Source organism: Pelodiscus sinensis, chromosome 9 (assembly GCF_052426305.1).
Source record: "Pelodiscus sinensis isolate ZL-2025 chromosome 9, ASM5242630v1, whole genome shotgun sequence".
Lineage (NCBI taxonomy): Eukaryota > Metazoa > Chordata > Testudines > Trionychidae > Pelodiscus > Pelodiscus sinensis.
In genome coordinates this window covers 11,541,987-11,559,705 of record NC_143060.1, presented here as the reverse complement: position 1 = coordinate 11,559,705, position 17,719 = coordinate 11,541,987, and the positions used below count along the sequence as shown (strand labels likewise).

Genomic DNA, 17,719 nt, shown 5'->3' with positions numbered 1-17,719 from the left:
TGGGAGGGTGAAATGTGGACATGTCTATTTAGTGGTTGAAGAGACGGATTTGATCTATGCCACATGTTGTCCACTGTAATTTTAATTTATAACATAAACTTGGATTCACAATGATGGGTGCAAAATAAACTTTTAAATGGTATTTTGTAAAACATGCCCATCCATTCCCATCCAGTGGATCTAAGACTCAAGGGAAGCTCTAAAAATACCAGGTATTTCTAATTTTATATATCTAAGTATACATTTGTATTAATTTGTCTCAGAGGGATAGCCATGTTAGTCTGACTCAAAATTTTATTCATATTATTTAACATTCATTTTCTGAGTACGCAAAAAGATCAACCAGGTCATATGTTATAGAATCATAGATCACTAGAATAGAAAGGACCCCGAGAGGTCATCAAGTCCAGTCCCCTGTCCTCACGGTAGAACCTAGTACTGTCTATACCATCCCAGATAGATGTCTATCTAACCATCTCTTAAATATCTCCAGAGATGGAGATTCCACAACCTCCCTAAGCAACTTATATGTTATAAAATGTATGAGAACTGAGGTTTTATGTATTTACCTTAATGACTAAATTGGCTTACCAGCAGCAGCTTCTTCACCAAAAATAAATAAGTAAATAAAAAAAAAAAACTTAAACCTAACAACGATGACACAATTTTTAAAAAATCTTGCAAAATTTATATTATTTCTTGTAATTTTTAAAGTAAGGAAATAAAAATAGAGCTAACTTGATAGTAGATTTGAATTGTGTACCTGTAAATGGGGAGATCTGGTACACTTATTGTGCTGTATTATACATAACTGATTGTTACTCAGTTATGATTATGAGGTTTCTACGATGAGTTATACAATTTCGAGTAATCAGTGACTTTCAGAACCAAGTAGTGGTCACTGCTATCTTGCTATCTCCAGGTGAGGTGTATTAGGTTTTAATGCTCTTGAAGGAGGGATATAAAAGTATGAGCTTATTGGTTTCCATAACAGTTACACAACAATTCCTGGCCATGCTCCCAGGGACCGGTATGTGCTGTATCAGAGCCTCCAGCGTGGGATGGCATCTGGCTCCCTGGGAGCACCAGCTCCCGGGGAGCTGGCTGCTGCCCTGCTCTGCAGGCTTGGGAGCTGGTGTTCTAGTAAGCTGGCTTTCAGCGTGCACTGGCTCTGGCTGCCCACCCTTCTCCTGGGGAACTGGGTGTTGCTACATGCTGAAGGCTCTGAGGTATAAGCTTTATACCACTGAGCCTGCAACATGTAAATGTTAAGATTTTTGTTTAATGGTTACACGATTACATTATTAATCATTTTTAACATTCCTATCCTGAAGTAGTTTACAGTAGATATTATTTATTTACTATAATGCAATTAATTATTTACTATAATTGTTTAAAACTAGCATTTGATGAGACTATCTGGTTGGGCTAAAGTCTGAGGAGAGAGAATCAGCTCCTTATATTTAATTGGGAGTCAGGGAAAATGGGTTGCCTCATTGACGTCTTGCACATGGACTTTCCTTTCACTCACTAGTGTTTATTGTGCAAGAAAAAAATACAGCTTTCATTTGTTTGGATAAACTTGGTTGCAGAGTTCACAGGCATGCAAATGTAGTTCAGGGAACATAACCCATCAGATTTCTTCCTTGACTCTCGGCCCCACAAGAACCTGTTTCTTTGCCTACAGCAGCATCCAGGGTCGTATTCATGAGCCTAGTTATCATATGTGCCAATTGGGCTGTGTAAAGTTTGAATGGTGTGGAAGCGAGCTAGTAAGGGCAACATGTAAAGCAGCCTTTCAAATTAAAAATAATGTCATTATGTACAGTTCTCTTATCATCCAAAAATTCTCCAGGAAAAACAGGAAGAAAATGAGCTGCGTGGCCTCCCACCCTCCTCCCCTGCACAGGTCTCTGCTTTGACTTTTACACTCATAGAGGCAGCAAATGAACAAGGCATCTCAGATGATGACTTCAAAGTCCGCCAAGAAATTGTAAATGAGATGGAGAAGATTATTCAGCAGTCCTTACCAGGTATGCATGACCTCCCTCTTCTTTAAATGTAAGACATCTGAATTCTAACAGTTATAAGTAAAATCTTGTTCTCTTCATCAATGTTGAATAATTAATTTTTTTGGGAAATATCTTTATTATATCTGATATTAATATTGTGTTGGTACAGGCATTTCGAATAGAGAGTAGGGGTTCCTTTAAGTACAACCTGTAAGCCTCCCTCTGCTTCTTTTAAAGGTGATCTGCAATGGGAGGAAAAATGTTTATGCCCATTTTTACTTTTTTATTTAAATTTTTTAAATAGGTCTGAAAGTGCTCTTTAAAAAGTTGCCTTTTTTCTGCTTGCTTTAAAAAAAAAAAAAAGGCTTTAGAAATATCAGGAATGTCAAGTCTTACCTTCCATGGTTTTGTTAGCTGGCTTGTTTGAGGTCTCAGAGAAACTTAGCTCCCAGTCACACACAAGTACGTGCTTAACTTTACACAAGTGTTTGTGGGATCAAAGTCCCAGTCCTTAAGTGCAGTAGTCAGGCTATAACAAAAATCTTTCTTCGTACAAGTATTTGTAATGCATTTAAAGTTAAGTAAATCTAAACAAGATAAAGATTTTTAAACAATGTGATTAAAGATCACTTCCCTTCTCAATTAATTTTTATTTTTCTCTACCACTTCTCCAGCTGTTTACAGAGTCTGTCAGAATAGACAAGACTTGAGTTAATACTGTTTAAAACAAACAAACAAACAAACAAACAAACAAACAAACAAACAAACAAACAAACAAAGCCAGCCTTAATTATACCTGATATCTTTCTACAAGTTGAACCTCTCTAGTCCAGCACTTTTTGGTCTGGCAACATCTATGGCTTTGTATTATTTTAGTTAGACAGTTGTCCACTTATAATGGGTGTGGCCAAGTTTTCCACAGTGCCACAAGGTTTGTTTACAGCCACAATCTTGGTTCTCAGTGTTCTGTATTGTTATTTAGCTCTAATATATACCTAAATGTCTTCTAAGAGTCCAGTAAATAGTGGAAGTGTTGGTAATGCTGCTGCACAATATTGACCTTCTGTGGGTTGGCAAATTCTTTGGTTTGGCATGGGTCAGGTGTCAAGGCTGCTGGGCTAGAAAGGTTCAACCTGTAGTGGGATCAAATCTGGCCTTAAGTGTGTTTTCTTTGGACATTCAAATATTTGAGTATTATTGCATGTGCCAAATATGAACCATGCATTTCATGGGCCTGTGATGCTTATGGATAGTAAAACCAAATTTTGAAAAGTATCAGAGAAGTTGCTATTTAACATTCACTAGCCTGATATTCGGAAGTGATGATGTTGGACAAATTCTACTGCAGGAGCTGATTTTCAAATCAGGCCATATATGCTTTATAGACAAAATGTAAATCCCATTGAAATTAATAGACTAGCTCGCATTATTACTTTTATTACAATACAGGCAGTCCCCGGGTTATGTACAAGATAGGGACTGTAGGTTTGTTCTTAAGTTGAATCTGTATGTAAGTCGGAACTGGCGTCCAGATTCAGCCACTGCTGAAACTGATCAGTTTCAACAGCGGCTGAATCTGGACGCCAGTTCTGACTTTCATACAGATTCAACTTAAGAACCCCAGGCATCCCCAAGTCAGCTGCTGCTGAAACTGATCAGCGGCTGATTCCAGGAAGCCCGGGGTAGGGGCTTCCTGTAGTCAGCCACTGGTCAGTTTCAGCAGCGGCTGACTTGGGGACGCCTGGGGCAGAACAGCTGGGGTGCTGCCCGGTTGGTCCAGTAGCGCCGCCGCTCCTCGGCGCTACTGGACCAACCCAGCAGCACCCAAGCTGCTCTGCCCCAGGCGTCCTGATTCAGCCGCTGCTGAATCTGACCAGAAGTGGCTGAATCAGGACGCCTGGGGCAGAACAGCTGGGGTGCTGCCCGGTTGGTCCTGTAGCGCCCAGAGCGGTGCTACGGGACCAACTGGCAGCGCCCCAGCGGCTGTACCACAGGTGTCCGGAGCAAAGCCACGGAGCACGGGGGCAGCGGGACAGCCCAGACGCGCCGTGGCTGTCCTGCTGCCCTTGGGCTCCGTGGCTTTGCTCTGCTTTGCTCCCCGTCCCCGTGGTCTGCAGACCAGGGGGATGGGGAGCAAAGCGGCGGAACACGCGGGCAGCGGACAGCCCAGACGCGTCTGGGCTGTCAGCTGGCCGGGCGCTCGGCGGCTTGGCTCTGCTTTTCCACCCCTCCCGTCCCCCTGGTCTGCAGACCAGGGGGACGGGGAGGGCAAAGCAGAGCAAAGCAGAGCCAAGCCGCGGAGCGCGTGGGCAGCGGACAGCCCTGTCCGCTGCCCACGTGTTCCACCGCTTTGTTTCCTCTCCCTGGTCTGCTGGAGACCAGGGAGAGGAACGGCCCCGTTCGTAACTGCGGATCCGACATAAGTCGGATCCGCGTAACTCGGGGACTGCCTGTATTACCAATTATTGATGAGAGAATTTTGGTCTTGCTCAGTTTCATCAAAAGCTTCCATATAGATAGCTAGATAGAAATAACATTTTAGTTTTCCTTCATTCACTAAAAATATTTCTTTCAAATCCAATTTATATATGCCCCTGTCATTATATTGATGATTTTATTTTCCTCCTTTGCTTTAACTTCTTGTTATCTCCTGCAATGCTAATTGGTAAGCTCAAAACAAGAGAGCAGACATTTGAAGCTAGCGAAATATGTCAGCATTATGGTAGCAAAAATTCAGTTATCAGAAAATCTGCAGTGAATGAGGTATTGAGCTTTCATTGGCAAAATAGCTTTTCTAACAGATTTAATTTATATTAAAACTGCCTAGACTTGAATATATTCTTACTGTTTTTGTTTTATAAGTAGCTAATTTTTTTCTTAATAAAAATATAGTGGTAATTAAGACTTTTTTGTTAATTTTAGGGATAATTATCTTTTATGCTTTTTAAACGTACACTATGTATATTAATTAATGTATGGTGGGAAATAGAGAAAATTATGTTAATTATGAAAGACAATTTATTGTACTCCCTTTTTTAAAAAACTGGTTTCTGAATTTTATATATTGTCAAACTAGAACTAAAATTTTTATCCAGTTATAGTCCAGGAACAATTGAACTTGTTTTGTTCATTTGAGCCCACCACAAAAACAAGAAGTCAACTCCACTCTTGAAAGGATGAATGAAAAATGATGACTTCCACAATTTTATCTTGTTGGTTAGCATATACAAGTCTCTTCCACAGGTCCTCAATACTTCTGATCATTCAGATGTTCTGTATATAAGTGGAAAACAGTCTCTACCAAACTTTGACTTTTCCTGAGAATCTGTACATTCTTTGATTTAATCATGGCCAGGATAAAGGGAACTAACATTGTTTTAGCAGCATGTCCTAATTTGGAAGGAGGGACTACTCCCAGTTTTGTGGCTAGCTGGAATTTACCCAATGACTACAGAACAAACTTCAGAAAATACTTATTTTCTACATAAAATATATAAAAATATTTGATAAATAATTGTGTGTGATTAAATGGCTTTTGTTGTAATATCACTATAATTATTATTTGGTTTAGAATGCATCTAATGTGTATTTCAACTGGTCAAAACCCATTGTAGATATAGATACACAGTTGTTTAAGTAGATACTATACCAGCTTGCAAACTAATATTTTGTGGGTAAATTTTACTAATAAAATAATGCCCAGGCACTTGCTAATCTAATTATTTGGCATAGGTGCCCTGGTAAATACACGGAGAACATTTTTGGCAATACTCAGGTAGAACAGTGCTACTTGATAACCGTCTAATCTTTATTTTTAAAAGTATAGAATAACACCATGACACTATCTGTGGTTTTACAGGATAAAGAAAGTCACAAATTACAGCAAAAATATGTAGAGAACAATATTTTCTTTGTTGTGAGAGTGTGAAAACTGTGTTCTTTGAGTCTCTTGTTTCTATGATGCTACCTTAGAAGTATGGTTGGAATGAGTGTGTGAGGGTGGGGGGGAGGTGATTAACCGTTCATTTGGGTATAATTACTGAGGTTAGACATAGTATCTCAAGAAAGTTTTGAATTTCATCAGTGAGGAGATAATTTGGCCCATTATTACTTAAACCTGTAATAGAGTGACTTACCCCTTAAGCTAGGAGGCTTGTAGCCAGCTAACCTTGATTACAGAATAAGGCACATCTGAATTGAATCAGGAAGATGCAGTGAAGTAGGGAGAGCCCCGGAAGTTGTGGTGAAGTCTGCAGAGAGTGAGGAAAGCTCTCCAGGAACAGAGGCATCATGGGGTGGTACCAAAAACCAACCACCCCAAACCCACAAAAAAACAGATCCATGGCAACAAGTCTCAGATTCTGGCCTAACTGACTTAGCTTGTGTTGAAACATGGTGAAGGGGCCAGGTCTCAGAGACCACATAAACAAAGCAGATAGCTATTCCTATCCCCTGCAGTAGGGTCACTGATGTAGCAGGTCAGGATTTACCGTTGTGGTGTCACAGGTCTTCTGCTCTGTCAGTGATGATAACCAGAAGGCTGCTTGCGTTGTTCTCAGTGATGTGTGCTGTGTTGACTTGCGCAGTTAGTCACCACAGCAGATTCCAATAGAGCCCCCCAAAGTCCACAAATCAGATAAGGATCGAAGGCACCTGGGCCAGGTTTATTGTTAAGTGAAGTACAGTCATTGTTGCTGTTAGGCTCTCCCAAACCAATACGCGTATGTTCTCGGTAACAATGGACTCAGCTCAGTCAGCGGGAGACCCACTACCTCCCCGAAACACCACTTTATATACGAGTACAAACAAGTTACACATGTCGAAGCAAAAACACGCTTCTCTCTGTTTAGGCGGCTAACAACTGATTTGCTTTATTGATCAGTAAAGCAAAGTGAGCCAAACGTGGTCCCAGCAAAGTCGGGCCCAGTAACGCTGCTAATACAATTAATCCTAGTATTTTTATACCCTTAGCCAAACAGTCTGACGTTAGGGCATTCAATTACAGAAATTCTCAATTAAATTTGGAAAAACAAAGCCTTATCAACAAGATGGCGGACAGGTACAAGGGAGTACATTTCCTGTCCCAACCAGCCCAATTAACTCATACCAATAGCCCATCCTGTAGGCCTCTTCTTACGGGGTGACAGAAAGTTTACTCTGGTCTACGTGCTTGAGAGAAAAGCTGAAATGGTTTCTGATATACAAGATGGCTTTTAGCTAAACATAAAATAGCTTCTACACACATCACTCCTGACGTCAGGTTGCCTCCCTCTGATGCTACTAAGATAACACTCGTCACCCTGTACCTCGTGGGTTGATTAGATCATCTCTATCCATCATGCTATCAATTAGACCCTTTCCTGAACCTGGGTCGGTATCTGTGGAGATAGTGGGTATGAAGGTCTTTTTTTAGTGAGCTGGTGTTACCATTCTTTTGGAAGGTGCTGTCAACATATGACCAGTACCAGTTACTGTTTTACAGTCCATTCCTAGTACCAGTTACTGTTCTACACCTGGACCTATTGCCAATTAGTGTTTTACACTGTTGTGCCAAGTTCTGTGAGCGGGGGCCTGCCTCTTGCTTATAGCTTAGCTTTGCTTCATATTAGCCAAGTTTTGTCCATCGTTAGCTAGCCTCAGGTCTCAAACCAGGCCTGTGCTCGATGTGCTTTTGTTTCAGGCCCTCATCTTACTACATCACCTAGCACAGGCCCAAGTAATTTCACCTAGGCTGTAAGACTTGTCACTATCTTCATCCCCGGTACTGATGTATGTGGAAAGACCCTTTCCAACCAGGGGAGAGACTGTTAAGACCCTGGGTAAGAAGGCCTGGGAGAAGGAGGAGAAATGTTGGGTTGTGTGGACTTTGTTTTGAGAATCTGAATTTTACTAACAAACCCAGTCCCCAAAGAGAGCCATTTTTGACCAAGACAAAGCCTGACAGGAAGTTCATTAGAATAGTCCAAGAAGAGAGATAAAGGTATACATTGCCTAAGCCATGAGAGGGTGTACTGAAGATAGTCAGCCCAGTGACAACACCTTTCTCTGTTTTCCAGAATGTTCACTGAGGATGTATGGCTCCTGTCTCACTAGATTTGCTTTTAAAACCAGTGATGTTAATATTGACATAAAATTTCCCTCCAAGGTATGTAGTATCTTGTCTTAACTAAAAAAAGTCGGTAACTTGCACTTTATATCTGTTCCATTGTCTTTATCTTCCACTAAGGCTAATTGTTGTAATGGCAAAAGTAGCACATAGTTTGAATGTTGTTTGGTATTTTGATATAATGTAAATCAAATTGACAAAAGTTTTCATTTTGCATTGTTTCAGGGAAATTACATCTGTGTGGTAGCTGTAATTTCAGTTTTTTTAAAATGAACATGGCCAACAGGGGTACAGCTACACAGCAGCTTTATTTCGGAATAACTAACGTTATTTTGAAATAACAAAATGTGCGTCTACACAGCGAGCAACTTCTGTAACCCTCATTTCACGAGGCGTAAGAGAAGTCGAAGGAAGAGTGTTCTTTCTTCAACTTCTTGTTGTGTAGACCGTGCCAAAAGCCGAATTAAGCTATTTCAACTTTAGCTTCACAATTGACGTAGCTGAAGTTGTGTAGCTTAATTTGACTTTGCTGTGCTGAATAGACGTGTCCTAGGAGGCTAAGTTTATTGGTGCATCTTTTTAATATGTGATGTGACCATCTTTAATGTAATAAAAATGTAATGGAAGAAAAAGGCCACATTATTAAAACCACAAAAAACAACTCCTCCCAAAAAACATACTCAAAAATCTTACTAAGCTGGGTTCTATTGGGCTGACTGTGTCACTCCAGTGAAGTTCATGACATCTGTGTTGATACTTTGGGGTGCATCTCTCTGAGTATTGCATTCTGAGGTGTTGCAATAATTAGGATAAGTTGGAGCTACTTTGGGATACCCTTTAAAGCAAATGTAGACTTAGTACACTGTATCTATTCTTGGTTGATACTCTGGTCACATGAAAACAAAATTTTAATTCATTTTTGGTAACATATTTTCAGTTTGCTTTTAAAATATTTTTTATAAGTATATTAGGCTTCTGAAAAAAGATTTTTTCCATGTTTAAAAATGTGCTCCTTGAACAAAATTTATTAAATAAATCAAACTTTATGCTATGTATTTATTTGACAAGCTCAAAAGCCAACACTTATAGCCAAACACAGTCATGAGAGGATTCAGATTTCAATGTCAGTACTTAAGTACTCAAGTTATTTTTAATGGGTAGCTGAAGCATATGGGTGTATTAGAAGAGTTCAGAGAATATAACTTGAAATAGAAAGATATCTGAATTATTTTTTAGCACTCACTTTCAGGCAGTACATGAATAGAGTCCTGTAAATCCGTGGATATCTGCTTTATGTCTGTAGGTATCCACAGACGTAGATATCTGTGGCTCATTTTTACAGACATAGATGTGGATGTGGATACAAAATTTTGTATCCTGCCGGACTCCATGGATGAATATGTTTAACATTTTTCATATATATCAGTAAATGAGTACAATGAATTATTGTAGAAAAATTGACGATAAACCTGTTGTATTTAACTTGTACAATTTACATGTGTTAATCTAATTATAAAATTCAGTAATTCAGGGTCTGAATAAAATAACCTGTCTTATTTTTGCTTGGTCCTCATTTTTAGATGAGTCACCCAGATGTTCTGATACAGGTGCTTGACATTTTAAAAAACAGTGGTGAGTTAACTTCTTCATCTGTAATTAATACTTGCTTGCTTACCTGCTTTTTGGGCTAATGTTGCTGGGAAAATTACAACATAAAGCATACCAAATATTTTAATTATAAAAAGGATAGAAATTATGGTTTTACTGTGCTCTTTCTTACTTAATGCTAGTGAATGGTGCTAGATTGACATTGACTGCTTCTTGGAGCAGCTACTTCTGGAAACAAGGGGAGAGGCAATTCTTAGTTTAATTCTATGTGGTGCACAGGATCTGATTCAAGAGCTGAATATAGGTGAACTGATCAGTAAAAGTGATTACTGTAATTAAATTTTAACATCCTGGTGGAGAGAAAATACCAAGGAAGATCACAATGATAGCATTTAACTTCAAGAAAAAAGAAAAAGTCACAAGGGTGAAATGCTTGCAAGCCACACAGAAACTTTTTAAATGCCATAATAGAGACTCAAATTAAATGTATACCCCAAATAAAATAAGAGGACTAAAAAATGCCACCATGGCTATATAACACAGTAAAAGAGTCAGTTAATGATGAAGTATGGTTTAAAAATTGGAAGTTAAGTCACACTGAGGAAAATAGGAAGGAGCATAAACTCAAGCAAGTCAAGTATTAAAGTATAATTAGGCAGGCCAAAAATAAATTGAGTAACTACTAACAAAAGACACAAAAAGTAACAGCAAAAAAATTAAGTACATCAGAAGTGGCAAGCCTGCCAAACAGTCATCGGAGCCACTGGATGATGAAAGTGTTAAAGACAAGGCCATTGTGGGGGAAACTTAAATTAATTATTTGCATTAGTCTTCACGGCAGAGAATCTGAGGGAAATTCCCACTTTTGAGGCATTATTTTTAGGTGACAAATCTGAATAACTGTCCTGGATTGGGATGTCAGTAGAAAAGGTTTTGGAACAAATTGATAAGTTAAACAGTAATAAGTTACCAGTAGTGTTCCCTGTAAGCTGAGCAATTGTGCAGATGCTCAGGAGAGATTCACATGCTGTCCAGCTGATTAGCAGAGTGCCTACAACAAGGTTTTATGTTTCTAGTGGTGGTGCACATTCACACATGCTTTGGTGCACATACAAATATTCCACACATGTATGGAAAATATTAGAGGGAACATTTGTCATCAGGACCAGATTGTATTCATCCAAGAGTTCTGAAGGAATTCGGATATGAAATTGCAGAGCTACTTTCTGGTATACAACCTGTTACTTAAATCAGCTTCTGTATCAGATGACTGGAGGACAGATAACGTAATACATTTTTTAAAAGATTCCAGAGTGATCCTGGCAATTACAGACTGATAAGTATCACTTCAGTACCAGGCAAATTGGTTGAAATATAGTAAAGAACACAATAATCAAACACATAAATGAACGTGATTTGTTGGAGAAGAGTCAATTCAGCTTTTTTAAAGGGAAATCATGCTTCACCAATCTATTAGAATTCTTTGACAAGGTCAACATATGTTGGTCAAGGGTAATCCAGTGGATGTAGTGTACTTGTACTTTCAGGAAGCCTTTGACAAGGTCCCATACCAAAGGCTCTGAAGCAAAGTAAGTAGCCATGGGATAAGATGGAAGATCCTTTCCTGGATCAGTAACTGGTTAAAAGATAGAAAACAAAGATAGGAGTTTATAGTTAATTTTCAGAATTGAGAGAGGCAAATAGATCACTCAGGGATCTGTACTAGGATCTGTGGTGTTCAGCATATTCACAAACGATCTGTAAAAATGGGTAAACAGAGAAGTGGCAGAGTTTGGAGATGATACAATATTACTCAAGATAGTTAAGTTTAAAGCAGACCACAAAGTGTTAAAAAGAGATCTCAGATGATCTTGAGATCATTATAGTAGCCATGGTCCGTTTGATATGTCCATAAGGTCAAGGAGACAATGTCACATTGAGACAAATGGTCTCATGTCTCCAGGCAACTGGGCAGTGTACTGTGCAAAGTATAGGTTGTTGTAGAGGACTTGGCCTTTGAGGGATTGGAGCTCTTCAGCCAGAGGGTGGACTACGGTCTTCACTACCTCAGTGACTTAAAGGTCACAATGCGGTCCCAGGGAATCTACAGACTTGCTCTCTATAGAAGACTATGCAAACCCTGTCCCCAGCAAAGAGAGGACTGCTTCTTTCATCTGGAATACCAACACAGAGAGAAGCCCAGATGTTTCAGGGGCTCCCATCTTGTGCTTCCTCGGTAAGCCTCTCAAAGGCAGCAGTTTTAACAGGAGCACTGAATCATACTTGTCTATGATGGGGACCAATCTAGAGCTGCCTCCTGCTTTGAGGAACCACCTTGCTACTTTCCCAAGGCCTATATGGTCATCACAGCTTACAGTGGGCATTAATTGTTGTTGCTCACAGCTACTCTATATATTTCAGCTGTCTTCCCCATATGTTTGCAGGTATCCTTCCCAAAAGAGCCTGTTATATACAGAAGTGGCCTCATTGCTTTGTCTAGGAGGCATTCAAGAGATACTAAACCCAATGTTTCCTTATCCCAAAGTAAAAGGTGGTTTTCGTCCTATCTTCTATCTGCGGAGACTTAATGTGTATATACCCCACCTTGGATTCAGGATGTAAATTATTGTCTATATTGCTTAAAACTGAAGGGTATTTCTTGATGTGCAGGTTATATATTTCCACATAGCTGTCCATCTCATAGGCAATGCTTAAGATTTATGGTGGGGTCCACTCTACTGCCATTTGGACTCCATGGAACCAAGAGTCTTAATAAAGTGCCTGGTGATAGTAGTGGCACATGTCAGCAGGAAAGGTATTCATATCTACTCTTACCTGGGCAACTGGCTGAAGCAGTGCAGATCCCAGAAGGAGATGGCAGCAAGCCTGGAATGGACATTGTGTTTCTTTGTTGGCCCTCCAAGTAAACTACAAAAAATAATTTTACTATATTGAAGGTGATAGAGTACAAAAGAGTCATAATTGACTCCAGGTCACCAAGAGTATATCTCCATAAAGATAGGTTTCAGTGCAGTCACTATTGGTTGGGATAGAATCATACCTGTCTAGGATGGGTGAAACATGTCTGGGGTTGCTAAACCAGATGTCATTGTGCACTTTGCCATACTTCATCCCTGGCTCAGATTGGTCTTTTCCCTGGCAAAACACCAAATATATGAGAAGATCATGGTATCATCACAGAACTCAGATGGTGGAAGGAACCCACAGATGTGTACAGTAGGTTCCCTGCCCTTTGAGGACAATAATCACAGATGTGTCAGGAATGGGCTTGGAGAGTCCACCTGGATCAATTTAAAGAGGCATGTGATTTGGTCTCTAGAAAACATGGTACTTCACATTAACTTCCTGGAGCTCAGACCCATAACACTAACCTCATTGCCTTCCTATCTGTTTTCCAAAACCCCAGAGTGCAAATTGTGATGGACCACATGTCAGCAATGCACTATAAACAACCTAGGTGGTGTATGCTTGTTCCTCTTAGGTCTAGAAACTATGAAGCTCTGGACATAGTGCCAGCACCATAGAGTTCTTCACCTCCTAGGAATCAGCAACCTGGCAATCAGTTTGTTACCGCAAACGAATGTACACTGAGGAAGTCCATCATAGAGCCAATATTATTGCATTGGGGGAGCCATCAATGTCAATGCAAAGAGCCAGAACTATTGTTCCAGAGGGTTTGTGAACCTAGGGTAGTTATTGGGTAGTAAGTCCTTCTGCATGGATCTCATAGCATTTCCCCTGCTCCCCAAACTTCTAAAATCAAGAGACAAATCCATAATTATTCTAATATTTTGCATTAGCAAGTGTTGACTGATAGAACTAATACACATGGCCATTCAGCCTACCCCAAAGCCATCTCACAGCACCACAGCCAGATATACCACCAAACCCCAAAGTCACCACAACTGACGCAGTGGCTAGCTGAGTACCATAGACAGAGATTGCTCCCTACAGGTCTAGGAAATCCTGATAGAGAGCAGGAAAACATAAACCAAATGGAAATGGTTCTCAATATGGGCAGCTCACGAGGTTCTGGACCTGATCCAGGCTTCAATACCAAAGACCCTCAAGTACTTCTCACATTAAAACAGCTTGGCCTTTTGAAGTCATGCTTTTCCCCCCTTTTCTCTACCTGATGGTATCAAAGATACACTGAGACATATGAGGCCCATCCCAATAGACATTATGAGCCTATGTTGCCAGTTTGAAGACTGTTCAATTTCTGGAATTTGTAGGGCAGCTATGTGGAGATCAGTCTACACATTTCCAAGACACTGTACTTAGGTAGAAGTTCCAATTTTCACATGCTTGTTCTGTAATTATTTAAGTAAGATTTCTCTAATCCATTTCCAAGCAAACGGGTAATCACTTGTTTGTTCCCAAGAATGGAATTCATGTGGGCCATCACTCAAAGAAGAAAGAATGATTGCTTACTTATGTTACCGTAACTGTGGTTCTTAAAGAGGCATTCTCCATTTGGATTCATGCTCTAGCCTCCTTTACTGCTACTGTAGGGTACATCTACACAGTAGCAGGTAGCTTGAGATAAGCTACACAATTTGAGCTATGCAAGTTATGTAGCTTATTTCCAGATAGCCTATTTTGAATAGCACTAATTTCGAAATAGAGAGCTATTCCAATGAGTCCCTTAATCCTCGTGCAATGAGGTTTATGGGACATCGGAATAACAAGCCCATTATTTCCAATGTATTTTGAAATAACGGGCTTGCTGTTAAGATATGCAGAATGCTATTTCGAGATAACAAATGTTATCCCGAAATAGCGCTGCAGTGTAGACATACCCATAGAGTCCTAGTCCTCTGGGTTCTGTTTCAGCAAAGGAACTGAGGGATATGTAGGCTTCCTTAGCTCTTTCTGCCATTGGTAGTGGGAGGTGGGGAAGGGAAGGGAGGATATTGAAGGGGCAGATGCATCCCCAGTGGACATTGCTAGGCAAAAAATAATCTGATGCATGAGTTGCATGTGCGCCAAGAATGTAGTCCATGTGAACAATGCATTTCAAAGAACTATCATTACTGTAAGCTAAATAACCTTTCCTTATTAAATGTGAGAATCCAAAGTGATCAGAAAGTATTTCGAGAGATGGCACCTGCAGTTTAATTGTATTTAATTTGAATCTAGAAGCTAAAAGAAACTATTAGGGAGAACTATAAAAGACTTTTATAGGTTATATTTTTGTCTTTTCTTCCTGTTTAGCTATCTACTCAGATGTGGAGTCAGATTTCCATGCCAAAGTTCCTGTTGTCTTTTGCAAAGATGTTAAAAGGTTTGTTTAGAAGGATTCCTTATCAATATATCAACATTTATTCTACTTATTCATATCGCATGGCAGCTGGTATATTGCGCTCACAGCAATAAATGTCAATGTAATAATCATGCAAATAGTGAAAAAGGTAGTCCAGAAAGAGAAGATGACTTCATCCTTTCACTTGGGCTAGGTATGATTCACTGAGTATACCAGGTGGGAGACTCTGGTAATGTTCCTTTTGGATGGAGTTAAATAAGGAAAAGAGAGAGTCATTCTCAGGGGATACTTAAAACTTATACTAACCATTTAATCTAAGGATCTTTTAAGCATTAAATAAATTTATCCTCACAAACCATGAGGTGCTGAAAAGGCAACATGAGCAGACAACTTCCTCAACTACTGAAGTGCAGCCACCTTTTGAATGAAATGTAGCTGCTCTTTAATGGTGTACAATACCACTATATGGGTATGTCTACACACCAAAGTTATTTTGAAATAACAGCCCTTATTTAGAAATAACTTTACTAGCGTCTACACAGCCAAACCGCTATTTCGAAATTAAATCGAAATAGCGGAGCACTTATTTCAAATTTGGTAAACCTCATTCCATGAGAAATAACACCAAATTCTAAATACAGGCAGTCCCCGACTTACGCGGATCCGACTTACGTCAGATCCGCACTTACGAACGGAGCTTTCTCGCCCCGGAAGTCGGGGCGAGAAAGCCCCGTTCGTAAGCTGCTCCGGTGCCCCTGGTCTGCTGGAGACCGTCTCCAGCAGACCAGGGGCACCGGGCGGGTTCCCGCGCTTCTGAGGCTTTGCCAGAGCAAAGCCTCGGAAGCGCGGGAACCGCTGCTGCTGCCACTTGGGTGCCGGTGCCTGTGGTCTGCTGGGGACCGTCTGACTGAAGCCGCACCCTGACTGAAGCCGCAGCCGCGGGGGGGGGGGGGGTCCCGCGCCTCTGAGGCTTTGCCAGAGCAAAGCCTCAGAAGCGCGGGAACCCCCGCTGCTGCCGCATGAGACCCGGTGCCTGTGGTCTGCTGGGGACGGTCCCCAGCAGACCACAGGCACCCGGACTGAAGCCGCAGCCGCGGGGGGGTCCCGCGCCTCTGAGGCTTTGCCAGAGCAAAGCCTCAGAGGCGCGGGGAACCGCCGCTGCTGCCGCTTCAGTCAAAGCGGCAGCAGCGGGCAGGTTCCCGCGCTTCTGAGGCTTTGCCAGAGCAAAGCCTCAGAAGCGCGGGAACCCCCGCTGCTGCCGCATGAGACCCGGTGCCTGTGGTCTGCTGGGGACCGTCCCCAGCAGACCACAGGCACCGGGACCCAAGCGGCAGCAGCGCCAGTTCCCCGCGCCTCTGAGGCTTTGCTCTGGCAAAGCCTCAGAGGCGCGGGACCCCCCCGCGGCTGCGGCTTCAGTCTGGGTGCCTGTGGTCTGCTGGGGACCGTCCCCAGCAGACCACAGGCACCCAGACTGGAGCGGCAGCAGCGGCGGTTCCCCGCGCCTCTGAGGCTTTGCTCTGGCAAAGCCTCAGAGGCGCGAGACCCCCCCCCCCGCGGCTGCGGCTTCAGTCAGGGTGCCTGTGGTCTGCTGGGGACCGTCCCCAGCAGACCACAGGCATCCAGACTGGAGCGGCAGCAGTGGCGGTTCCCCGCGCCTCTGAGGCTTTGCTCTGGCAAAGCCTCAGAGGCGCGGGACCCCCCGCGGCTGCGGCTTCAGTCAGGGTGCCTGTGGTCTGCTGGGGATGGTCCCCAGCAGACCACAGGCACCCTGACTGAAGCCGCAGCCGCGGGGGGTCCCGCGCCTCAGAGGCTTTGCCAGAACAAAGCCTCAGAGGCGCGGCACCCCGCTGCCGCTGCGGCTCTGCTCCCCGTGTCCCTGGTCTGCTGGGGGGGGGCGCAGCTAGTGTGCTCCCCCCCCCCCCCAGCAGACCAGGCTTTTGTTTTGGACTCTGGGGCAGAGCAGCTGGGGCGCTGCCGATTGGTCCTGCAGCGCCTGTGGGCACTACTGGACCAACCCGGCAGCACCCCAGCTGCTCTGCCCCAGGTCCTGATTCAGCCGCTGCTGGTCAGTTTCAGCAGCGGCTGAATCAGGACGTCTGGGGCAGAGCAGATGGGGTGCTGCTGGGTTGGTCCAGTAGCACCCCAGCTGCTCTGCCCCAGGCGTCCCCAAGTCAGCTTCTGCTGAAACTGACCAGCGCTGACTACAGGAAGCCCGAGGCAGAGTTGCTCTGCCCCGGGCTTCCTGGAATCAGCTGCTGATCAGTTTCAGCAGCAGCTGACTTGGGGACGCCTGGGGTTCTTAAGTTGATTCTGTATGTAAGTCAGAACTGGCGGTCAGTTTCAGCAGTGTCTGAATCTGGACGCCAGTTCCGACTTACATACAGATTCAACTTAAGAACAAACCTACAGTCCCTATCTTGTACGTAACCCGGGGACTGCCTGTAGCTATTTTGAAATAAGTGGTGTGTAGACACTTATTTCGAAATAGCGGGCCTCCAGGGTGCCCTGGTGGCCACTCCAGCCTCAACCAAGAACACTCCTCTCCCCGAAGACCTTTAAGGGGTAGACTCTGGCCACAGTGCCTGTGCCAGCTCCAAGCCTGCCAGCCCAGAGCCAGCAGTCACTGCCCCTGACCCAGTGGCCCCAAGACATGATCCAGCAAGCCACTGGCAGCCAGCCTTCCAACGCTCCCCAGGTGCAGTCTGC

At 42.7% G+C, this 17,719-nt stretch overlaps 1 protein-coding gene across 9 annotated transcripts in view; it reads left to right on the top strand.

Moving 5' to 3' along the window:
- The window catches only part of TUT4 (terminal uridylyl transferase 4), an 86,644-nt gene that overhangs the window by 18,424 nt on the left and 50,501 nt on the right, over positions 1-17,719 (top strand). For all 9 annotated transcript variants that reach the window (XM_089780417.1, XM_089780418.1, XM_075935980.2 and 6 more), the window contains 4 exons: positions 1,856-2,033; positions 8,069-8,157; positions 9,699-9,750; positions 14,965-15,034. In XM_089780417.1, coding sequence (XP_089636543.1) covers positions 1,856-2,033; positions 8,069-8,157; positions 9,699-9,750; positions 14,965-15,034 — 389 coding nt within the window. The remainder of the gene's footprint in view (positions 1-1,855; positions 2,034-8,068; positions 8,158-9,698; positions 9,751-14,964; positions 15,035-17,719) is intronic.